This window comes from Urocampus carinirostris, chromosome 13, assembly GCF_059441175.1.
Source record: "Urocampus carinirostris isolate Australia breed hairy pipefish chromosome 13, RoL_Ucar_1.0, whole genome shotgun sequence".
In the NCBI taxonomy this organism is placed as follows: Eukaryota; Metazoa; Chordata; class Actinopteri; order Syngnathiformes; family Syngnathidae; genus Urocampus; species Urocampus carinirostris.
Window position 1 is genome coordinate 38,045,555 of NC_142361.1, and position 27,073 is coordinate 38,072,627.

General features: G+C 36.2%; 1 protein-coding gene across 5 annotated transcripts in view; it reads left to right on the top strand.

Moving 5' to 3' along the window:
- fgfr2 (fibroblast growth factor receptor 2) overlaps positions 1-27,073 on the top strand; it is a 97,393-nt gene that overhangs the window by 61,795 nt on the left and 8,525 nt on the right. For 2 of the 5 annotated variants that reach the window (XM_088351725.1, XM_088351724.1), the window contains exons 9-16: positions 3,156-3,349; positions 6,519-6,658; positions 9,946-10,067; positions 10,193-10,303; positions 14,161-14,351; positions 19,456-19,578; positions 22,454-22,524; positions 25,162-25,299. In XM_088351725.1, the coding sequence (XP_088207851.1) occupies positions 3,156-3,349; positions 6,519-6,658; positions 9,946-10,067; positions 10,193-10,303; positions 14,161-14,351; positions 19,456-19,578; positions 22,454-22,524; positions 25,162-25,299 (1,090 nt within the window). Of the gene's footprint in view, positions 1-3,155; positions 3,356-6,518; positions 6,659-9,945; positions 10,068-10,192; positions 10,304-14,157; positions 14,352-19,455; positions 19,579-22,453; positions 22,525-25,161; positions 25,300-27,073 lie in introns of all 5 variants that reach the window. The other 3 variants (XM_088351721.1, XM_088351722.1, XM_088351723.1) reach the window with 3 other exon arrangements.

Consider the following 27,073-nt stretch of genomic DNA (forward strand, 5'->3'; position numbering starts at 1 on the left):
TTGTAGACCGTTTCGATGATCGATTCTTGTCGAGAACGTCGACTAATGGTTGCAGCCCTAATCTGGTTTTTGTGCCGGGGACAAAGCGGGTCTACCCTCTGGAATGTGGAGCTTGAATATTTGCAGAGCTAAATTCTTGGCGGAAAAAAAAAGAGCAAAAGCAGATAAGAAAAGAGGGGGAGGTTAGTCAATATTTGCTGCTCGAGCGTCTCCAGAATCCAAAGGGAAGACTAGATTTGTACGGCACTTTCTCCTTTATCTCTGGTGCTTTTCCAAGTTCACGCTTTTCCTGGCTTTGATATGATTATGCAAGTCTTTATTTTCTTTAGACTGAGTTTCAGAAAGTCATACTTTGTTTTCCTGGAAGACAGTCTTTTATTAATATTGTTTTCAATCATTTCATTTTTAAATGATTATTTTCTGTTATTATTAGTGTCAGATAGTCTCTAGTTTAAAAAAAATATATTTTTATATTTATTCATTAAGTAATTAATTATTATTATTAATATTTTAATATAATATTTGATTTTTTTTTAATTATGTTTCCTTTTTATTATATTCATTTTTTTACTGATCATTTTCATATGAAAATTGCATTATCTTTAATTTATGTTTTTAATTTTCTATGTATATGATATTGCATCATGATTACATTTTTATTCGACGCAATATTTTTAAAACATAAAATAAAATAAAAATGTTATTATGTATTTAATTTTTCTAAATAAATAATTATGAAAGTCTTAATTTCCTCTCGATTTTTTGAAGTCATACCTTTTTGTTTCATTCTTTTTATTTTTTATTATTTTTCTACTATCTATTTTTTTTTGAATTATCGTTTTTTTTTAAATCAACATTATGTTCAGAAAATTATTTTTCTTTTTTGTGAATTATTTTAATCTATTTTAAAGGAAAAATACTGTATTTTTTATTTCTTATTTATTGGTTTAATGTCATAATTCCTTTAAAATTATTGTATTTTTTTAGATTATCAGCTACATTATAATATTCATATTTTTATTGTGTTTTTATTATTATGAATATTATATTGCAACATGATTATTTAGTATTTTATTTCATATTTATTTATTTAGTAGCAGCAGTTTTGAAGACCGTAAGTGCTAATGCTAATGCTAGTGTAGCGGACACAGACTGTAACCACAATGCTTAAAGTTAAACAATAGAAATTTTGGCTTGAAAATTGTTTGATTTTAATTAGACAATACCTGGAAGGTATATACATTTCAAATATAAATATATATTTTTTTCTTTTGATCATAGTAAATTGCATAGCTTTAAAAGTTTATCTTTAGCCACTAGCATCATTGAATCATTCAGAGCTAAATAATTTATCAGTTCATGCCATTTTCAAAGACCTTTTCTACTAATGCTAATGCTAGCATCGCGCATAGCTGCTAGCTGCTAACGGTAATGTCTTTGCGATAACGCCTATCGTTGGATCGTGAAGGACAAGATCGTGATCCCAAAAATGTGTCCTAGCATCCTATATTTAGTGCGTGTTTTGGCTAACGCGGCTGGTGCCCGGATTAGCAAATAGCATCAATTTGTTGGCTAGCTTTCTTCTACTAATGCTAATGTTAGCATAGCCGCTAGCTGCTAACGGTAATGTCTTTGCGATATCGCCTAACGCTGGATCGTAAAGGACAAGATCGTGATCCCAAAAATGTGTCCTAGCATCCTCTATTTAGTGCGTGTTTTGGCTAACGCGGCTGGTGCCCGGATTAGCAAATAGCATCAATTTGTTGGCTAGCTTTCTTCTACTAATGCTAATGTTAGCATAGCCGCTAGCTGCTAACGGTAATGTCTTTGCGATATCGCCTAACGCTGGATCGTAAAGGACAAGATCGTGATCCCAAAAATGTGTCCTAGCATCCTATATTTAGTGCGTGTTTTGGCTAACGCGGCTGGTGCCCGGATTAGCAAATAGCATCAATTTGTTGGCTAGCTTTCTTCTACTAATGCTAATGTTAGCATAGCCGCTAGCTGCTAACGGTAATGTCTTTGCGATATTGCCTAACGTTGGATCGTAAAGGACAAGATCGTGATCCCAAAAATGTGTCCTAGCATCCTATATTTAGTGCGTGTTTTGGCTAACGCGGCTGGTGCCCAGATTAGCAAATAGCATCAATTTGTTGGCTAGCTTTCTTCTACTATTGCTAATGCTAGCATCGCGCATAGCCGCTAGCTGCTAACGGTAATGTCTTTGCGATATCGCCTAACGTTGGATCGTGAAGGACAAGATCGTGATCCCAAAAATGTGTCCTAGCATCCTATATTTAGTGCTTGTTTTGGCTAACGTGGCTGGTGCCCGGATTAGCAAATAGCATCAATTTGTTGGCTAGCTTTCTTCTACTAATGCTAATGTTAGCATAGCCGCTAGCTGCTAACGGTAATGTCTTTGCGATATCGCCTAACGTTGGATCGTGAAGGACAAGATCGTGATCCCAAAAATTTGTCCTAGCATCCTATATTTAGTGCTTGTTTTGGCTAACGTGGCTGGTGCCCAGATTAGCAAATAGCATCAATTTGTTGGCTAGCTTTCTTCTACTATTGCTAATGCTAGCATCGCGCATAGCCGCTAGCTGCTAACGGTAATGTCTTTGCGATATCGCCTAACGTTGGATCGTGAAGGACAAGATCGTGATCCCAAAAATGTGTCCTAGCATCCTATATTTAGTGCGTGTTTTGGCTAACGCGGCTGGTGCCCGGATTAGCAAATAGCATCAATTTGTTAGCTAGCATTCACTTCATCCGCTAGCATCACTTAAGCAGTTATTACTAAATACTTTAGCAGCTCCTAACGGTAACTCCTTTAATGCTAGCACTGTGGACTTGGCAGCTAACTGCTAATCAACGCATTATGAAATATACAAAGAAATTAAATATGAAAAAAAATAAACCGCAAGGTGCATAAGCATATAGTATCGCTTCGGGGGCTAGCTTCCTTTTAGTTACTTAAAACACTTTAAGTTCTCATGCCAGTTTAACGCCCTGAAGAGCTAATGCTAACATAGCCCTTAATGCTAACGCCTTTGCATTAAGGCTTAGGGTTGATCCAAAACTGCTAAAATAAAGTTTTCTTTTTTGTAAAAACTGTGCTAATAAACGTATGGATTCCGATCAATTTGCCGTAGCTGCCGAGAAAAACGCGGAGCCCCTTTCTCCGGACTACGTGGAGATCGCCATCTACTGCGCGGGAGTGTTCCTGATCGCTTGCATGGTGGTGATCGTGGTGGTTTGCCGCATGAGGAACACGGCCAAAAAAGAGGACTTCGGAGGACAGCCGGCGGTCCACAAACTCAGCAAGCAGATTCCTCTGAGGCGCCAGGTAACAGAAAGTAGATAAAGAGTTCCATTGCATTTAACACTTACAAGGAGCACACTCCAAAATAGAAATACCAAAAAAAAATACAGGCATGCTTGCTAACGTTCCATTTTTAAATATCGATATTCTTTTATTAATTATTAGATAGATGGATCGATGGATAGATATAGATGTTTGGATAAATTTAGATGTCTAGATATATGGATAGATATAGATATCTAGATAAATGGATGTCTAGATAGATAGATGGATGTCTAGATAGATAGATGTCTAGATAGATGTCTAGATAGATAGATATATAGATGTCTAGATAGATAGATATAGATGCCTGGATAGATAGATAGCTATAGATGCCTGGATAGATGGATAGCTATAGATGTCTAGATAGATGGATGTCTAGATAGGTAGATGGATGTCTAGATAGATAGGAGATGTCTAGATAGATAGATGATGTCTAGATTGATAGATGTCTAGATAGATAGATGTCTAGATAGATGTCTAGATAGATGTCTAGATAGATGTCTAGATAGATATATAGATATAGATGCCTGGATAGATGGATAGCTATAGATGCCTGGATAGATGGATAGCTATAGATGTCTAGATAGATGGATGTCTAGATAGGTAGATGGATGTCTAGATAGATAGATGTATGTCTAGATAGATGTCTAGGTCGATGTCCTGATAGATAGATGGATGTCTAGATAGATAGGTGTCTAGATAGGTGGATGTCTAGATAGATGTCTAGATAGATAGATGTCTAGATAGATAGATGTCTAGATAGATGAATAAATAGAGATGTCTAGATAGATGGATGTCTAGGTAGATAGATGGATGTCTAGATAGATAGCTGTCTAGTTAGATGTCTAGAAAGATGTCTAGATAGATAGATGTCTAGTTAGATGTCTAGATAGATGTCTAGATAGATGTCTAGATAGATAGATATAGATGTCTAGATAGATAGAAATAGATGTCTAGATAGATGGATAGGTATAGATGTCTGGATAGATGAATGTCTAGATAGATAGATGGATGTCTAGGTAGATAGATAGATGTCTAGATAGATAGATGGATATCTAGATTGATAGATGTCTAGGTAGATAGATGTCTAGTTAGATAGATAGATAGAGGTCTAGATAGATAGATAGATATCTAGATGTCTAGATTGATAGATGTATGTCTAGATACATAGATAAATGTCTAGATAGATAGATAGATGTCTAGATAGATAGATAGATGGATAGATGTCTAGATAGATAGATGTCTAGTTAGATAGATAGATAGAGGTCTAGGTAGATAGATGGATGGATAGATGTCTAGATTGATAGATAGATAGATATCTAGATGTCTAGATTGATAGATGTATGTCTAGATAGATGTCTAGGTCGATGTCTAGATAGATTGATAAATGTCTAGATAGATAGATAGATGTCTAGATAGATAGATATATGTCTAGATAGATAGATAGATAGATAGATAGATTTTTAGATAGATAGATAGATCGATACTTTATTCACACTTCTAGCAGTATCATTGTGTTGAAAAATAAAATAATAGAATAAAGATATAGAATACAACAATACCCAATATAACGTTTTGCTATAGAGTATTTCAATAGTGCTACGTAAAATACACACTTTAATAAAAATAGGGTAATATGCAAATGTGGGGGTGGAGTTAAATAGCCTCATGGCAAGAGGAAGAAATGATCTTATGATGATTATTTTGATATCTTTATTATATTTTTTATTGTTCTATTTTTTAAATGTCAAGGAAGAACAGGCATGCTTGCTAACATTTCATTTTTTTATTATGTGTATTATTTTATTATTTATTATTTTTGATATCTTTATCCTTATTCTATATTTCTTCTTTTTTATCCTGATTTTTATTTTGTTTTATTGCGTTTTCCACTTTGTTCCATTAATTTAATAATAGATATTTTTGTAGTTTTTTTAAATAACCATATTGTTTTCTTCTATGGTTTTATTTTTTTTTTATTTTATTCATTTTTTTATAATTTATTTTCTTTTTTTAATTGATTGACACATTTTTTTGTATTTTCTTTTTTGTTATGTTTTCACATTTTTTGTTTTGCTTCTTTTACATTCCGTTATCTGCACTGCTTATCCTCAGTCGGGTTAAAGATGGCTCGGATGGGCTCCAGCACCCCCGCGACCCTACTGTAGATAAGCAGTGCGGATAATTTTTTAATTTTCTTTTTAATGTGATTGTTGACAATTTTTCCCTGTTTCTTTTCTATTTATCTATTAATATACATAATTATCTGTTTTGTTTGTCTTATTTTTTTCATCCCTATTATTCGTTTTTTTTTTCTCTACAGTTTTGTCATTTTATTTTTATTTTCTAGTTTTCTAAACGTATAATATATATATATATATATATATATATATATATATATTTATTATTTTTTTTAGTGTGTATTTTTTTTTAAAAGGGGTTTCTTTTTTCATTATTGTCTTTTTCTATGTATTAATTCATTATTATTATTTCCATTTTTTATTCTCTTTATTTTTTAGTTCTTGTCATCTTGTAGTTTAGTTTCTTTTATAGTTTTTTATTCTTATTTGTATTTATTTTTGGGGTTTTACTCTTCGGGGTGCTCGTCTTTCTTTTTTTTTCCTTTCATTTTTAATTTTGTCATTTATCTTGTTTTTATTTTTGTATTCTTCTTTTTTTTATTTTTTATTTTTCAAAATTGCATATAGATATACACTATATATTTGTTCAGAAACTGCTTTGAGTGAGCATATCAGCTCATAGAGTAGAAAATCTCAAACTTTACCCTAAAACGAAATAAACGACAAGAGTTTCTCCATTCAAACCCATTTTTTTTATTTATTTCACTTGTTCCACTATTACTTTTTGAAAAAAATCGGAACAGTGATTTTGTCAATTTTGGGTCAACCTTTTTTCCCTCCTTCTGAACGAAAAAGGTACCGGAAATACGATCCGCAGCCGACTCGGTCCAGGTGAGTTAACGGTTGGTATATTAAAAAAATGAAAAAAAAAATGGCCGCCTATCACTGATTTAAATCTTGAAAAAAATGGAAGAATTTTGGAGTAACGGAGCGCACATACGGCAAAATTTTAGCGAATGTTCCCGAAATCTCGATAGTGGTGATCATGGACTGTTTTTTGGGGCGTTCAGGTGTCGGCGGATTCCAGCGCTTCCATGAACTCCAACACGCCGCTGGTGCGCATCACCGCCCGCCGTAGTACCGCGCACGACGACCCCATCCCCGAGTACGACCTGCCCGAAGACCCCCGATGGGAGTTCGCCAGAGAAAGGTCACTCCGAAATCCACAAATATGGTGTCAAACTCATTTGAACTCGGGGGCCACACCATAGGACAAACATTCTCTCGGGGGCCGGACGAGTCAATTAAGGAGAAAGAAAAAGAGAGAGAGGGAGGGAGCGTGAGAAACAAAAGATAAAAAGTCATGAGAGAGGGGGAAAGAAAGGGAGAGGAAGAAAGAGATCCAAAGAAAAAAAGAAAGACAAAAGGAGAGAAACGAGAAAAGAAAGCGCAAAGGGTAGGAAGAGAGAAAGAAAAAAGAGAGAAAAGGAAAAAAGGAAGTTAGAGCAAAAGAAGTTAAAAAGACACAGAGAGAAAGAGACAGAGAGCAACAAAGGAAGAGAAAAAGAGAGACCCGGAGGGTGAAAGAGACAGAGAGTGGGAGAAAATGGGTGGAAAAGAAAGAGAGGGAGAGAGCATGAGAAACAAAAGAGATAATAAGAGAACTGTACAGTAGTGCAAAGAGTGCAAGAGGAGCAGCTGAACAGATGTGCAAAATGGGCAGTCGGGTAAACAAGTCAGAAAGTTTACCTGTTTCTGATAGAATAGCGTAAGTGACCCACAATCGGGTCCTTTTTTCCAGGATAATCGATAACTGTCAAACATGGTGTCGCGGTTATCATCTTGTTTACTATTGGTCCGTTTATTATTGTGCATCCCCGGCTGAATCCAAGGCTGTGTGTTCCTCTTGTCAGCCAATTCTCCCGGGATGCGGTCGGAATTGCAAAAAGCTGAGGAATGCAAACATTTACGGAGAGAGGGAAAAAAAATGGCAGCACGAGCAGAATGGCGGCCATTGAGTGTGGCGAGGGTGCGGGGACAAAGAGGGGATTGTTTTGGAAAGGGGGGGGATTTATTTTTATTTTTTATCGAGTTGTCGCTTGTCACTCAAAAATGAAGGAAAAACAAACACAACAGAAAGCAGATGACTGAATTTCTATGGCAAATATTGTAAGCTAGCAGGGAAGCCATGCTAATTACTAAGCTAACATATTGTAATATATCCATTGGAGTGAAGGTTTGAATACTATGTTAAAATTGAAATGTGAAAATGAAGTCAGAACTTAAAAAAATAAACAAACTTATAAAATATGTATTCATATATTAATACCATCCATTATCTGCACCGCTTATCCTCAGTAGGGTCGCGGGGGTGCTGGAGCATATTAATACCTATTAACAATATTATATACATTTTCCAATGTAATTATTTTTCCTTATTTCACTTTTTCTCATCTTTTTTTTGCTGTGACGAACTTTAAAAGGTAGAGTTTAAAATTTTAAAAAAAAAGAAAATTATTTAAAAAAAAATACACATATTTTGTGTTATTGCCTTAGGATTAGAAAGATCAGTTTTAGACAGTTAATCATATTTTTTTTTCTCATTTTAAGGATTCATTATCTCATTTTCCTTGCTATTTTTACATCAATGTAAATGTAAAAATATATTTTAAAAAAGACATAGTATGTATATACATATATATATATATATATATATATATATATATATATATATATATATATAATATATCCTTTTGTAGCATAAAAAAGACTAAACAACCAAAGAAAAAATAAATAGATTATGGTAAATATAGAGATAAAATATAAACTTAACTTAAAATATTTTTTTTTAAATTTGCCTCCTTTAAAAAACATTTTTATTATTAATTTCTACAGTCTATAATTCCAAGTAAATTATCTCAAATAAGTAGTACAAATTAATCATTTGTAGCACAAAAAATTAAGAGAATAAACCCACGAACAATCAAATTAGAAGTTAGCTTCTATAAAACTAAATTTTAATTTTCTTCAACGCGTCAATTATTCACATTCACATTAGTCACATTATAAGAATTCTTCCTCGCAAGCATTCATTAATGATCAAAATAGAATAACCCTGGCATTAAAAGTATTCTTCTTTGTAAACATTCAACAATGATCAAAATGGAACAGATCTGGCACTGTGAGCATTTTTCATTGTAAGCATTCCATAATCACCAAACAAGAACAACCCTGGCAAACGTTCACCAATGATCTAAATAGAAAAGCCTTGACAATATTATCATTGTTTATTGCGAGGCTTCAATTATGATCAAAACAGAATAACCCTGACATTAAAAGTATTCGTCATTGTAAACGTTCAACAATGATCAAAATAGAACAGATCTGGCATTGTGAGCATTTTTCATTGTAAGCGTTCGATTATGATCAAACTAGAACAACCTTGGCTTTATAAGCATTATTAATCTCAGGTAATGATCGAAATAGGACAGCCTTTACAATATTATCATTGTTCATTGCGAGTGTTCAATAATGATCAAAATAGAATAACCCTGACATTAAAAGTATTCTTCATTGTAAACGTTCAACAATGATCAAAATAGAACAGATCTGGCACTGTGAGCATTTTTCATTGTAAGCGTTCGATTATGATCAAACTAGAACAACCTTGGCATTATAAGCATTATTCATCTCAGGTAATAATCGAAATAGAACAGCCCTGGTATTATAAGCATTGTTCATTGCAAAATTTTTCATTGTAAGCGTTCGATTATGATCAAACTAGAACAACCTTGGCTTTATAAGCATTATTCGTCTCAGGTAATAATCGAAATAGAACAGCCCTGGTATTCTAAGCATTGTTAATTGCAAAATTTTTCATTGTAAGCGTTCGATTATGATCAAACTAGAACAACCTCGGCATTATAAACATTATTCATCTCAGGTAATGATCGAAATAGTACAGCCCTTGTACTATAAGCATTGTTCATTGCAAAATTTTTCATTGTAAGCGTTCGATTATGATCAAACTAGAACAACCTTGGCATTATAAACATTATTCATCTCAGGTAATGATCAAAATAGTACAGCCCTTGTACTATAAGCATTGTTCATTGCAAAATTTTTCATTGTAAGCGTTCGATTATGATCAAACTAGAACAACCTTGGCATTATAAACATTATTCATCTCAGGTAATGATCAAAATAGTACAGCCCTTGTACTATAAGCATTGTTCATTGCAAAATTTTTCATTGTAAGCGTTCGATTATGATCAAACTAGAACAACCTTGGCATTATAAGCATTATTCATCTCAGGTAATGATCGAAATAGTACAGCCCTTGTACTATAAGCATTGTTCATTGCAAAATTTTGATAAAGATCAAAATAGGAAAACCCTGGCAATCAAAGCACTCTACATTGCAATAATGATCAAAATAGAACAACACTGATTTTTTAGTTTTTTTTTCTAAATGTTCTCGTTTTTTCCCTGCTACAGGCTAACGCTAGGCAAAGCGCTAGGCGAAGGCTGCTTCGGCCAAGTGGTGATGGCCGAAGCCCTCGGCGCGGACAAAGAAAAACCCAAAGAGGCCGTCACCGTCGCCGTTAAGATGCTCAAAGGTAAGTGAAAACCACAAGAAACAAACCGAAGTTCCTGTTTGGGGGCGGAGCTTCAGTCCAGGTAGCCGGAACCAGGAAGTGCCCGGACAATTCCTCACATTCTTCTTCTCTTTTTTTTTTTTTAGGCGACGCGACGGAAAAAGACCTGTCAGACTTGGTATCGGAGATGGAAATGATGAAGATGATCGGGAAACATAAAAACATTATTAATCTGTTGGGCGCCTGCACGCAAGACGGTAAAATACTTCTATTATGCAGTTATTTATTTTTTCATCTTTTTTTTTTTTATAAAATATTTTTATAAATTGTAATATCACTATTTGCCACTAGATGGCAGATGGTTTCTGGTTTGCAAAGGCGTCGTGGGAAATAATTGAGCAGAAAAATTAAGAAGATATTTTGGATATTTATGAAAATGATTAAAAAAAAATACTAGAAAAATGAATCTTTACAAATATTTTTTCTTGTCCTATTGAGTATTTTCACTCGTTTTATTTATTTTCACGCAAATATATTTTATCAGTAGAGAGTATTTTTATTGTAATCATATTATTATTGATCTCATTATACTAGTAAATTTGTATTGCAGTTACTATTAGTAAATAGTAGATTAAGAAAATATTTTGGGTAAATATTGACAAAAAAATATAAAAACTATTCATATTTCCTTCATATTTACCTATTTTACTCTCTATTTTACTGTATATTTTTAGAATATATTTTATACATAATATGATTTATTTCGTTTTTTAGTATATACATATTTTCCTCATTTTTTGGTCAGTAAATAGTGAATTTTCAATATTACCGGTATTAGTAAATACTAGTTTACCAAAATATATTTTTATATTTATATATTTTTTTAAAATAAGACAAGATTTAAAAAAAAATATTTTCTTCATTGATTTGAATTCTTCCAAATATTTTTTCTTATCCTTAATTTTTCTGATTTTTTTTTCCATCGAAGGTCGTTTTTATATGAGAGCTTGTTTCGTATTTATTCTCACATATTTTCTCCCTACTACACTCTCTCACGTAGTATTACAGTATGTCCCAAAAGTGAGTACACCCTAAATTCACTACACCTCTATATAAGAAGTAGCTTATTACTTTTACTAGGTCTCAGGTGAGAATAGGGAGCAGGTGTGTTCCATTTAAAGTACACTTTGTCATACTGGTCACTGAAACTCCCAAAATGGCACACCATGGCATGGGAATCTCTAAGGACCTTAAAAAAATGAATTGTGGCACTACATAAGGCTGCCCAAGACTACTCAATGATGAATGAAGTTGAGCTGTAGTACAGTGGCCAAGATCGTACAGCGTTTAAAAAAAAAAAAATCAGGATGAACTCACAGCCTGGTCAGCCTGGAAGTATTCAGACCATACACTTTAGGAACTTTCATTTTAGGGTGTACTCACTTTTGTTGCAAAGGGGTTTACTTATTGACGGCTATATCTTGCACATAAAACTACTCTCACACATACTATTATACTCTCATACATAAACTACTATGTTATCTTGCACATAAAACTACTCTCTCACACATACTATTATATTCTCATACATAAACTGCTATGTTATCTTGCAGATAAAACTACTCTCTCACACATACTATTATATTCTCATACATAAACTACAATGTTATCTTGCACATACAACTACTCTCTCACACATACTATTATATTCTCATACAGAAACTACTATGTTATCTTGCACATAAAACAACTCACTCACACATACTATTATATTGTCATCCATAGACTACTATATTCTTCTGCACATTCTTCTACACTCTTACACATACTACTATACTCTCATACATAAACTACTATCTTTTCTTGCACATACTACTACATTCTCTCTCACTCATACTATTATACCGTCATACATACACTACTGGATTCTCCTACACATACAGTACAACTACTTTCTCACACATACTGTTATACTCTCACATATAAACTACTATATTCTCTTGCACATAATACTACTCTCTCACATATATTATTATACTCTTATACATACACTGCTATATTCTCTTGCACATACTACTACTCTCTTACACATACTATTATACTCTCATACATACACAACTATCTTCTCTTGCACACACTATTACACTCTCTCACACATATTATACCATCATACATAAACTACTATATTCTCTTGCACAAAATACTACTCTCTCACACATTATTATACTCTGATACATACATTACTATATTCTTCTGCACATTCTTCTACTCTCTTACACATACTATTATACCATCGTACAAACACTATCTTCTCTTGCACATACTACTACACTCTCTCTCTCACTCATACTGTTATACCCTCATACATAACCTACTATATTCTCCTTCACATACAGTACAACTACTTTCTCACACATACTGTTATACTCTCATACATAAACTTCTAAATTCTCTTGCACATAATACTACTCTCTCACATATATTATTATACTCTTATACATAAACTACGATGTTATCTTGCACATAAAATTTACTCTCTCACACCTACTATTATACTCTCATACATAAACTACTATCTTATCTTGCACATAAAACTACTCTCACACATACTATTATACTCTCATACATACACAACTATCTTCTCTTGCACATACTATTACACTCTCTCTCACACATATTATTATACCGTCATACATACACTACTATATTCTTCTGCACATTCTTCTACACTCTTACACATACTATTATACCATCATACATACACTACTATATTCTCTTGCACATACTATTAGACTCTCACACATACTATTATACTGTCATACATACACTACTATATTCTCCTGCACATACAGTACAACTACTTTCTCACTCATACTGTTATACTCTCACACATAAACAACTATATTCTCTTGCACACAATACTACTCTCTCACACATATTATTATACTCTTATACATAAACTACGATGTTATCTTGCACATAAAATTTACTCTCTCACACCTACTATTATACTCTCATACATAAACTACTATGTTATCTTGCACATAAAACTACTCTCACACGTACTATTATACTCTCACACATAAACTACTATATTCTCTTGCACATAATACTACTCTCTCACACATTATTATACTCTTATACATACACTACTATATTCTTCTGCACATTCTTCTACTCTCTTACACATACTTTTATACCATCGTACATACACCATCTTCTCTTGCACGTACTACTACACTCTCTCTCTCTCACACATACTGTTATACCCTCATACATAACCTACTATATTCTCCTTCACATACAGTACAACTACTTTCTCACACATACTGTTATACTCTCATACATAAAATTCTCTTGCACATAATACTACTCTCTCACATATATTATTATACTCTTATACATAAACTACGATGTTATCTTGCACATAAAATTTACTCTCTCACACCTACTATTATACTCTCATACATACACAACTATCTTCTCTTGCACATACTATTACACTCTCTCTCACACATATTATTATACCGTCATACATACCCTACTATATTCTTCTGCACATTCTTCTGCACTCTTACACATACTATTATACCATCATACATACACTACTATATTCTCTTGCACATACTACTACACTCTCACATATACTGTTATACCCTCATACATAACCTACTATATTATCTTTCACATACAGTACAACTACTTTCTCACACATACTGTACACTCTCATACATAAACTACTATATTCTCTTGCACATAATACTACTCTCTCACACATATTATTATACTCTTATACATACACTACTATATTCTCTTGCACAAACTACTACACTCTCACATATACTGTTGTACCCTCATACATAACCTACTATATTCTCCTCCACATACAGTACAACTACTTTCTCACACATACTGTTATATTTTTATACACACACTACTTTATTCTCTTTCATTTACTACTACAGTCTCATACACATACTACTATGTTTTCCCACTTATTTCTATACTCTCACACGCAATGTTTTTGAGTTTTTCCTTGCCCTCCTGTAGGTTTCAGATCAGGGGATGCTGTCATTTTAGACTTTTGATTCTATTGTACTTTTTTTCAAAGCAGGCCCGCTGTACGTGATTGTGGAGTACGCCTCTAAAGGGAATCTTCGAGAGTACTTACGAGCGCGGCGTCCTCCCGGGATGGAGTACTCGTACGATATCGCCCGAGTGGCCGACGAGCTGCTTACCTTCAAGGATTTGGTCTCCTGCACTTACCAGGTGGCTCGAGGGATGGAGTACCTGGCTTCGCAGAAGGTTAGCCCGGAAAAAAGTAAAAAAAAAAAGTACTGTTGGTTGTACTCACACCGTCCGAAGCACTTTAAAGCACCAGGTTTTGTTCAGCTGCTCCTCTTGCGCTCTTTGCACTACTGTACAGTACTCATAGCGTCCGTCGCCTCCCCCCTCCCTCGCCACACGTTCTTAAAGGGACCGTGTGTGAACACAAATGGCAAGAAAAGTAACTGGCATTACAATAGATATACAGTGGAACCTCGCTAGTTCGCGGTTCCAGAGCTTTGCAGGTCTAAAAATATAACTTACCGTCTCAATAAAAGCATTTATTGACTTGACACCATTGAGCGCGAGCTTATGTCAACTGAGGACACGGTGTGGACACTCTTATTGTGAAGGGGAGGGGGAGGCCCTGACACAATGCTTAGTCACTGCCGCTTCCCCCACCTCCCCTCCTTTAACTCCTCCCACCTCACCCCTTTCTTATGTGGCGCTGTTTATCAAGGAGGAACTCGGCGACGCCACGTAAGTATATTCTCTTCCTTCACATCTCATCTCAAGTTTGACTTTTTTATACCAAAAGCGAGCGGTTGTTTGTACTACCTAAACGCGGCTAATTGTATTTTTTGTAAAAGCCGTTCGATGCCGCTCGCTAATATATGTTGTTATTGTCAGAATGCTAACGTTAACCTCTATTGCTAACAGCTGCAACGCTAGCCACTAATGCCTGTAAGCATCTCGGCGAAATTCAAGCGACCCGTGACCCGTTCCGTGATGCTAATCGCTAATGCTAGTAGCTGTCCAGGTAAAATATTGAGTATATTACCAACATCGCTCATGCTAACTGCTATAGCTAAAAGCCATGTTGATGGTGTGAGGTAAATTGTGTCTGTAACTTATCAGTGACTAGTGCTAACCGCTAATGCCAGGGGCCGTGTCCCCGACATATAATTGACTAATGGCCAAGTTTGTAAAACTAGCTGCTAATGCTAGCAACCTGATCGGCAGGATTTCAGTGATTAGTGGCCGACTCCAATGCCAGCTGCTAAAGCTACTAGTTGAAACACTACCTGCTAATGTTAGTGGTTGGCAACATATCGGTGAATAGCGGCCACAGCTGTTATGCTAGCTGGAAATGATAGTGGCTAAAAACTAGCTGCTAATGTTAATAGCTGTTATGTTTTGGTAATGTATTCGTGACTATTGTCCACCTCAGTGACACTAGCTGCTAATGTTAGTAGCTGTCTCTGTAATGCTAGCTACTGAAAATAGCAGCTGTGTTAGCGACATTAGCTACTGGCTGTCTCAGTGATACTAACTGCTAATTTTGATAGCTGTCTCTGCATCGCTGAGGCGGCCATTAGTTGATCTTGCTAACACAGATGCTATATTTAGTAGCTCGCATTGCTAGCTGCTTAAACTAGCAGCTGTGTTGGTAACATTAACTAGTGCCTCCCTTGGCGACGCTAGCTGCTAATGTTAGTGGTTGGCAACATATCGGTGAATAGCGGCCACAGCTGTTATGCTAGCTGGAAATGATAGTGGCTAAAAAACTAGCTGCTAATGTTAATAGCTGTTATGTTTTGGTAATGTATTCGTGACTATTGTCCACCTCAGTGACACTAGCTGCTAATGTTAGTAGCTGTCTCTGTAATGCTAGCTACTGAAAATAGCAGCTGTGTTAGCGACATTAGCTACTGGCCATCTCAGTGATACTAACTGCTAATGTTGATAGCTGTCTCTGCATCGCTGAAGCGGCCATTAGTTGATCTCGCTAACACAGATGCTATATTCAGTAGCTCGCATTGTTAGCTGCTTAAACTAGCAGCTGTGTTGGTAACATCAACTAGTGCCTCCCTTGGCGACGCTAGCTGCTAATGTTAGTAGCTGTCTCTGTAATGCTAGCTACTGAAAATAGCAGCTGTGTTAGCGACATTAGCTACTGGCCGTCTCAGTGATGCTAACTGCTAATGTTGATAGCTGTCTCTGCATCGCTGAAGCGGCCATTAGTTGATCTTGCTAACACAGATGCTATATTTAGTAGCTCACATTGCTAGCTGCTTAAACTAGCAGCTGTGTTGGTAACATTAACTAGTGCCTCCCTTGGCGACTCTAGCTGCTAATGTTAGTAGCTGTGTCTAGGATACTAGCTGCTAAATCTAGCAGTTGTGTCTAAAACATATTTGTGACTTTTTGCCAAGTGTGCAACACTAACTGTTCATGCTAGCCAATGAAATACTAGCTGTAATTGCTGTGATGCTAACTGCTAATTCTAGTACCCGTGTCTGTCTGCAACGCTAGCTGCTAATTCTTGCAGCTGTGTCGGTGACATTGACTAGTGGCCGCCTCAGTGACGCTAGCTGCTAATGTTAGTAGCTGATTGTGCGATGCTAGCTGCTTAATCTAGCAGCAAGTGGGCATAACATCAACTCTATTTGCTAATGTTAGTAGCTCAGTCAGTGATGCTACCTGCTAATGTTTTTGACGATGTAGGTGATGCTAAATGCTAATGTGGCTAGCAGCCACATTGGTGTTAATATTCTTTTTTTTTTTTTGGGGGGAGAGAGCCACACCATATAAACCACGAAAACCGCTCTCCAATGACTCTTCATATACCAGGTGCAAGCAGAGATCTTTTGTAAAAATGTCACAAAATACTGCAAACGAGGATACTGTCATATATGCCTTCAGTGCGGAGAGAAGTGCGCTGTGTGCCTAGCTCCGCCCACACCTACTGTTCACCCAATCAAATTGCTCTGTGGGTGTGGCTGGCGTTTCCCGGGTGTTTACAGCTTGTTTTGTGGGTTTTCATCATCAAGTGCCCCAACAGTAACCTAAATTGTTTAACGAGCTTCCGTATAAAAGATTCTTTAGAGACATAGAACCAAAACAAGGTCTGGTAACGTGAGCACCTTGACTGTAAACTGAAGTGAGGAGTATGCTTTTGGACTGAACCATTCAAGCTAATAGCGACTAAAAGGAAAAAAAAGAAACCATAATGGAACGGTCCAAAAGTTTCCCAGTCTGAAATGCTGCTGTCATATGAAAGAACTGGCTGTGGGAGTTTTTATCTTATCAAAACAATGATGTCACCGCCCCCATGCACACCATTTCAAGTCCTCCATTGTGTCTCATCCATAACAAAGGACCCTCTGTCTTGTATTTGTCTTCCACAATAGCAGTGAAACCGCTATGTTGTGCATGCTCCTGCTCACTCTTGGAATGCAACAGTTTCTCTCTCTCTCTTTCTCTCGGGGTGTTTTCTAGTGCTCTCTTTTTTTTTGTGCTCTCGTTTTTGTCACGCTCTTTCTCTTTTCTCTCGCTCAGTCTCTTGGATCTCTTTTTTGGGGGGGTCCGTTTTTCTCACGCTGTTTCTGTTTTTAACGCTCTTTTTTTTTTGCTCTCTCTTTTCATGCTTTTTCTGTTTGTTTTTGTGTCTCTCTCTCTCTTTATTTCTCGTGCTGTTTTTCTCTTGTGCTCTCTTTATTTCTCTCTCTCTGTTTTTTGTAATCTTTTTTTCTCCCACTGTATCTCTCTATTTTCGTGCTTTCTTTCTTGAACTGTTTCCAGATTTTTTATTTTTTTCTCTCTTTTTTTTCTTGTTTCTCTTTTTTATGCTCTCTCTCTCTCTCTCTCTTTCATTCTTGCACATTCTTGTTCCCCTCTTTTGATTGTTCTCTTTTTTTGCGCTTTTCCTCGCATTCTTGAAGTCTTCTTGTTCTCTCTTTTGTGCTTTTTCTCCACGACTTTTGTCTTTTTCATGGCCCCCTCTTTTTTCACGTTCCCCTTGCTTTTTTGTGCTCTCACACCATTTTTTCTCTTTTTTTTCGCTCTTTTTGTGCTCTCTTTCTTATGCCGTTTCTGTTTCTATTTTTCTGTTTTTCTCTTTTTTTCGTGATGTTTTTCTTTCTTTTTGTGCTCTCTCTATGAATCTCTATCTCTCTGATTTTTGTAGTCTTTCTTTTTCTCCTTCTTTATCTCTCCTGCTTTGTTTTTTGCTCGCTCTTTCGCTTTTTCTTGCTGTGTTTCACCCTCTCTTTTTCTGTGCTTTTTCTCACATTTTCTTTTTCTCATCCTCACTCTTGCGCTCTCTCTGTTTTTCTCACACTCTTTCTTGTGCTCTCTTTCATTCTTGTGCTTTGTTTTTCTCGCGCTCTTTTTCCCTGTGCTCTTGCATTCTCTCTTTTTCTCATGCTCTCTCTTTTTTTCTCATGTTCTCTCTCTTTTTCTCGTGCTCTCTATATTTTTCTCTTTGCTCTTGTAAACTTTCTTTTTCTCCTGCTGTATCTCTCCAGCTTTTTGCTTTTTTTGCTCGCTGTTTCACTTTTTCTTGCTATGTGTTTCACCCTTTCTTTTTCTGTGCTCTCTCTCATTTTCCTGTGTGCGTTCTCTGCCTTTTTCTCATTCTCTCTCTTGCGCTCTCTTTTTTCTCACACTCTTTTTCTTGTGCTCTCTTTTATTCTTGTGTTCTGTTTTTCTCACGCTCTTTTTTCCCTGTGCTCTCGTGTTCTCTCTTTTTCTCGTGCTCCCTCTTTCTTTTTCTCTCGCGTTCTTTCTCTTTTTCTCGTGATGTTTTTCTCTCTTTTTGTGCTCTCTCTATTCCTCTCTCTCTCAGTTTTTGTAATCTTTCTTTTTTCTCACGTTCTCTTTTTCTCACACTCTTTTTCTTGTGCTCTCTTTCATTCTTGTGCTCTGTTTTTCTTACGCTCTCTTTTTTTCCCCGCGCTCTCGTGTTCTCTCTTTTTCTCGTGCTCTCTCTCTTCTTCTCGCGCATTCTTTCTCTTTTTCTTGTGATGTTTTTCTCTCTTTTCGTGCTCTCTCTATTCCTCTCTCTCTCTGTTTTTGTAATCTTTCTTTTTCTCACATTCTTTTTCTCATGCTCTCTCTTGCACTCACTTTTTTTCTCGCGCTCTCTTTTTTCCCCATGCTCTCGTGTTCTCTCTCCTTTTCTTGTGCTCTCTCTCTCTCTCTTTTTCTCGCGCGTTCTTTCTCTTTTTCTCGCCCCCTCCCTCTTTTTTCTCACGCCTTTCTCGACATATCGTCACGCACTCAAATTTCTCTCATTCGCCGAGCGACGTCCCCCTTTTCCCGACCTGATTTCTTTCTACCTCTGTGCCCCCCTCCCTAGTGCATCCACCGCGACCTGGCGGCGAGGAACGTTCTGGTGACGGAGAGCAACGTGATGAAGATCGCCGATTTCGGTCTGGCACGCGACGTCCACAACATCGACTACTACAAAAAGACCACCAACGTGAGGATCTTTCGGGGAGGGGGCCGGCGTTTGGAGGGGGGAGGGGGGGTTCACCGGCTGTGTTTCTCAGCAGTGGATGTGCGTGTTGGCAGGAGCCGTGGGTTCCCAGGGGGCCCGTGAATGTGCTGGAATTATCCTGAAAGAGGGATGCGGTGATGCGGGGGGCACGAGTTTTGACATCATAGACGCGTTTTCTTTCCCACGCCTCGTTTGCTATGCGTTCTCGGGTGACTATAATGTTTATCTGTAAATACTTACCGTATTTTCCGCACTATAAGGCGCACCGGGTTATAGGGCGCACCCCCAAAAAAATAGTTTTTGGTCCTATATCTTGCATAGATAAGGCGAACCGGACTATAAGGCGCTACAATTTATTTATGACGCCCTTAATCACAAAAATGTCTCAAAGGACTGCACAGGATTACAATTACAAAATTGAACAATTACCTGATCCTAAACCCGCATGCGGGCAAGGAACAACTCAGTAGTAATGGTAGTATATATATTTCTATCCATCTAGACATCTATCTAGACATCTATCTAGACATCTATCTGGACATCTATCTATCTAGACATCTATCTAGACATCTATCTATCTATCTAGACATCTAGACATCTATCTCTATCTATCTAGACATCCATCTCTATCTATCTAGACATCTATCTATCTATTGAGACATCTAGACATTCATCTCCATCAATCTAGACATCTATCTATCTATCTAGACATCTAGACATCTATCTCTATCGAGACATCTAGACATCCATCTCTATCTATCTAGACATCTATCTCTATCTATCTAGACATCTATCTAGACATCTATCTATCTCGATCTATCTAGACATTTATCTAGCTATCTATTTATCTAGACATCTATCTATGTATCTATTTATCTTTCTATCTAGACATCTAGACATTTATCTATTTATCAATCCATCTATCCAGACATCTATCTATTCATCCATCTATCTATCTAGACATCTATCTATCTATCTAGACATCTATCTCTATCTATCTAGACATCTATCTAGACATCTATCTATCTCGATCTATCTAGACATTTATCTAGCTATCTATTTATCTAGACATCTATCTATGTATCTATTTATCTTTCTATCTAGACATCTAGACATTTATCTATTTATCAATCCATCTATCCAGACATCTATCTATTCATCCATCTATCTATCTAGACATCTATCTATCTATCTAGACATCTATCTATCTATCCATCTATCTATCTATCTATCTATACATCTATCTATCTATACATCTATCTATCTATACATCTATCTATCTATACATCTATCTATCTATACATCTATCTATCTATACATCTATCTATACATCTATCTATACATCTATACATCTATACATCTATCTATCTATCTATACATCTATCTATCTATCTATACATCTATCTATCTATACATCTATCTATCTATCTATACATCTATACATCTATCTATCTATCTATACATCTATACATCTATACATCTATACATCTATCTATCTATCTATACATCTATCTATCTATCTATCTATCTATACATCTGTCTATCTATCTAGACATCTATCTATCTAGACATCTAGACATCTATCTATCTTTCTAGACATCTAGACATCTATCTATCTATCTACCTTGGTCATATCCCTCAAGATGGGTGACCGACAGCAAGACAATAACAAAGAAAAGGCAAAGAAAGGGAGGAGAAGGTCCCGCAAACCCTAATTATAGAGTCGCTAAATATGAGAGGATGTGGAAGTAAAGCGACCGAGTGGAAGTAAGAGGGGATCGGAAGGATAATGACTAAAAGGAAGGTTGATGTGTTAGCCTTGAGTGAAACAGATGAAAGGAAAGGGTGAATTACAGCTTGGAGTTAGTATATATATGCATTGTATTTATTGGCAATTCTAAAATAAAATGACTAAAAATAATAAATGGATATGTATGAGAAAAGTCTGTAAAAACCTTCTAGAAAGCAGTTTTTATGATTCATTTATTTATATTTTTATTTTATTGTATTTTTTTCGTATTTGTTTTTATTTTGTTGTATCTATTTCTAAGTTTTATTTATTTTTGCTTTTATGTATTTCTATTTTTTATTTATTATTTTATGTATTTTTCTCTTTTTTTATTCACAAACAAAAACAAAAATATCTATAGTTGTTAAAACATGTAAATATATTTTTTTTAAACAGAATTTTCCTTAATGTGGGCACCAGGGGAAAAAGATGTAATAGTTTTTATTTTGAAAATCAATCATCTAAAAAAAATGATTGGAAAGAAAATGTAATTTTGTGTGCGTTTGTTTCCAACTAAAATAAAAGCAAAGGTTTTATTTTGGAAAACAATCTTCTGAAAAATGTTCTCAAAATCTAAAATTTTAGTTGTCCATCCATCCATTATCTGCACCGCTTATCCTCAGTAGGGTCGCGGGGGTGCTGGAGCCCATCCCAGCCATTCTCGGGCAGTGGGCAGGGGACACCCTGAACTGGTTGCCAGCCAATCGCAGGGCACATAGACGACTCACTCACTCATTCCCACCCAAGGACGATGACTAGCTCGCTTATTCACACCCAGGGGCAATTACTCACTCGCTCCTTCACACCTCGGGACAATTTGGACCGGCCGATGCTTGTTTTATGGAATGTGGGATGAACCTGGAGTGCCCGGAAGAAACCCACGCACAGGGAGAACATGCAAACTCCACACAGGAGGTTCGATCTCATGACCTCAGAACCGTGCCGCACAAGCGCTAACCACTGCGCCGCCGTGCTACCGCTATTTACCATTTTTAATCAAACAACAAATTATTACGTTAAACTTCAAATCGAATTTTGTCGTTAATGAAATAAAGTTTTGTTTTTCAGGGTCGTCTCCCTGTCAAGTGGATGGCCCCCGAAGCTCTCTTCGACCGAGTCTACACTCACCAGAGTGACGTGTAAGTGTTTTGTTTTTTTCCTATTTACGTGACGTGACGCACTGGCGGAGCCGGGGCCGAGATCCGGAACGGGCGGGGCTACGTTCCCCGAGTGGGCGGGGCCAGTGCCGAAAAGCGGAGATTTCACGCCGGACTTGAAGCTAACGGCGTGGCGCTAATCCGAGCGGCTTCAAAGGGAGCCCGCAAGACTCTTTGGCGTTTGGGCCCCCGCTCCCCGTTTTGGGGGCCACCCTGCATCTTTGAAGAAAATAATCCCTCCCTGCCTTCCGCCCTTTTTCTTTTCCTTCATCTGCCATGTCAGTTGTTCCAACCCCCTCTTTTTCATGCCCTCCTGTTCCAAAACACTGCTTTTATTTCCCCAGTGTTCCGGTTTGCGTCCTAGACGCATCATTTTTGCTGGGGACGCAACTTTTCTGACACGAAACTGTCATTATTACCCGATTACTTTTTATTTTTAGCAACGATTTACCGCACTCCAAACTTTTCGTCAGGCAGATCCGCCATTGTTGTTTTGGTCTCGCGCCGATCTCGGCAAGCGAGATCTCGTTGCTTCGAGATGACGTCATTGTTGTGGCAGTTGTCGAGTGAAGTACGCCTCAGTAAAAACAGTTGGTATTTGGTGCAAATCAACAAAAAATTGATGATTTCTTCAGTGTCGGTAATAAGTCGAAACTTAATGCAGAAAGTGATAACAACGGCAATAATTCCGGCACGAAAAAAACGGCGGAGAAATTCTTCGGAAGATCGCGAAGGCAAGGAAAACACGTGTGTTGAAGCGAACGATTCGCCGAAATAAAATAAAATAATACTCCGAGCAAGAAAATAGATAGATAGATAGATGTCTAGATGTCTAGATAGATGGATAGAGATAGATGGATAGAGATAGATAGATAGATACATAGATACATAGATACCATAGATAGATAGATACATACATAGATAGATAGATAGATAGATAGATACATAGATACATAGATACATAGATAGATAGATACATAGATACCATAGATAGATAGATACATAGATACCATAGATAGATAGATACATAGATACCATAGATAGATAGATAGATAGATAGATAGATAGATAGATAGATAGATAGATGGATGTCTGGATAGATGGATTGATAAATAGATAAATGTCTAGATAGAAAGATAAATAGATACATAGATAGATGTCTAGATAAATAGATAGCTAGATAAATGTCTAGATAGATCGAGATAGATAGATGTCTAGATAGATAGAGATGGATGTCTAGATGTCTAGATTGATGGAGATGAATGTCTAGATGTCTCAATAGATAGATAGATGTCCAGATAGATGTCTAGATAGATGTCTAGATAGATATATAGATGGATAGAAATATATATACTACCATTACTACTGAGTTGTTCCTTGCCCGCATGCGGGTTTAGGATCAGGTAATTGTTCAATTTTGTAATTGTAATCCTGTGCAGTCCTTTGAGACATTTTTGTGATTAAGGGCGTCATAAATAAATTGTAGCGCCTTATAGTCCGGTGCGCCTTATCTATGCAAGATATAGGACCAAAAACTATTTTTTTGGGGGTGCGCCCTATAACCCGGTGCGATTTATAGTGCGGAAAATACGGTAAGTATTTACAGATATATATATATATATATATATATATAGATATATAGATATATAATATCACAAATTAATTACATTACTGGAGAAATATTTTATTCAAAAAAAAAAGAAGAAAAGATTATTTAAATACAGTGGATGAATTAATAAAATTATTAATAATTTTATGATTATATATAAATTAACAAATTTCCAATATATCAGATAGCAGATACTGTTTCTTCAAAATAAATCCAGATATTCATTCAAAAGAATTATTTTTAATTCAAACAAATTTCCCCTGTGTTATATTTATTCATGTTTACAAAAACTCCCTCTTTACATTTTTATTTTAAATTTTTGTATATTATTTTTATTTTTTTTCTGCCAAATTTGTTTTAATTTTGATTATTTTTTAGAAGTTATCTTGAAAAATAATTTTAGAAAATAGTCCTCCAAATAATAATTTCAAATAATTATTATGAGTAAAATAAAGAAGAATTCAAATTTATTTTTCCACGTAATCTAATTTTAGAACGCTCCAGGTATTTATTTAAAATAATTACTTTTGATAACAATTTTCTTGGGCCCATGCTATATTTTATTTTTAACTTTTATTTTTATATGTGTATATGTATTATATATGTTTATATATACACAGTGAAGAAAATAAGTAATTGAACACCCTACTATTTTGCTATTTCTCCCATTTAGAAATCATGGAGGGGTCTGAAATTTTCATCGTAGGTGCATGTCTACTGTGAGAGAGATAAACTAAAAAGAAAAATCCAGAAATCACAATGCATGATTTTTTTTTTTTTGCGGCCCACGAAGTGATATATTGCATGGGCTCTACTCCGATTGCTCCAACAGTGTACCTTTTTTCACCAACCTGCTTGGCAATTGCTCCATAGCCCTTTCCTTTGTGGAGGTCTACAATTTTGTCCCTGATGTCTTTGGACAGCTCTATTATTAAGTTGTTGGTTTTTTACTTTCTTCTTTAGCACATAAACTTTTCCCTACATTTGATGGTGCTGCCCTCTCTTCCCAGATGGTCATTCGGGGTACTGATGTGGGAGATCTTCACCCTGGGGGGTTCCCCCTACCCGGGCATCCCTGTGGAGGAACTCTTCAAGCTGCTGAAAGAGGGCCACCGTATGGACAAGCCTGGGAATTGCACCAACGAACTGTAAGCTCTTGGGACTCAAGCTCTCTTTTCTTGCGGAATAGATCCGTCGAAATGGACATGGTCCAAACTTTATGGGCTTGAACGTTACTTGAATGTTACTGAGGCGAGTCAGACTCGTGCGACTGGTCATTAGAGGTGTATGCGTCACCGGGCTACTGCCATGATATGCAAAGTCTGCTAGCCGTATCCAGGCTAAAATGCTCTTATCCAATGTTCCCTGTAGTTTTCCTTACGGGTCTGAGCGTTCACACAAAGTCGGTGAGCAACGCTTGAAACAACAATGAGCAACGGCAATCCCAAGCGTGGCAACTAAGTTATTATCAAACATGTCCAAAACTTGACATTTTGCTGAGTTTCTGGCAATGCAAAATTATTTTATCACTTTTGAATGAATTGACTCATGTATTATTGCAAAGGTTGTACGGCCTACAAAAAGATATCCATTTCTTATTATTTCCTGATATATTTTGTCGCATAATATTAACATTTTGGGGGGCTTATTTAGTCGGTTGTAAGATACAGAACTGTATTTAATCACATTTTTTTAGTGGAAGTACAATGTTGGCAACAAGATTGACTTGGTACAAACTTTTTCCCTGTTTTTTCTATTTTTTTTAATATCTTTAAAAAACTCTCATTGTGTTTATTTTTTCCTAGCTGTTATTTTTTTCTTTTTGTTCTCTATTTACTTTTTTCCTTTGTTTCTTTCTTTTTTTCTGGCTTTTTTTTCTGAATTTTTCCTTCTTTTTTCTCTTCCTTTTGTTTCTTTTTTCTCAGCTTTTCACTACTTTTTCATTTTGGTATTTTTTTCTTTTTTTGTTCTATTTCCACCTTCCTTTAAGTCATTTTGTGCACAATTTGATATAATATTTGGTCGTGTAGGGATTAAAGAAGCAACAACAACCTGAAGAGCCGTTTGGGACTCAAAAAGGCCGGTTCCTTTTCGTGAGCCGAGCCGAAGAAGCCGGTTCTCGAAAAACTCTACTAACTTTACTCAACTTCGTTCTACTTCAACTCGACTTCAAAATACCGCATTTAGAAAACAGCGTCAGGGGAACCCGTGGATTTTTACCTTCATGCACTGTAACTTTGACTTAATTCACTTCTCAATTAGCAATTTCGAGCCCTGATTACGTGTTTGTGTGATGTCACCAGTCTCTGGGAAGCTGAAACTTTTAGGAATCAAGATACGATGACTATTTTAAAATGTACTCCTCACAAACATCACCATCAGTCTGAAACAAAATACGCGAAAAGTATAAAGCTCAGCAACTACGCCCCCTGGCAGTCATCAAATGAGATGATTCTTTGGGAACATGGACTGGTTGCATCCAGGACAATCCAACTATGTAAACACATGATCATCGAAAAAAAATTCGCCTAAAAGCATTCCTGCTTTGTTTGGCAATCCTTGTTGTAATCGGTTCGTTTCGCCACATTATTCCCGTTTACGAATAAACAGACTCGTACAATGATTTCCAATATGGCCGTTAGCTTCTGACCTTGTGATTGACAGCTCTCTCGGCCAATAGCAGGCTTTGTTTTTCCTGGTCCACAGCCCGTATTAGCCCAAAGGGCCTGTATTGATAAAACGGTTATCGCCTCATTTAGCTCCAAATACCTTTAGCCAGTAGATTCAACAGGGTTGGGTAGGGTTACTTTAACTGGATTACTTTCAATTACTTTTGGATTACTCCAATAGCAAATATGCTAATAAAAGACAAAAGTAACTAAATATGAATAAAAAGACTACATTTTTTGCAGGCTTGGGGAG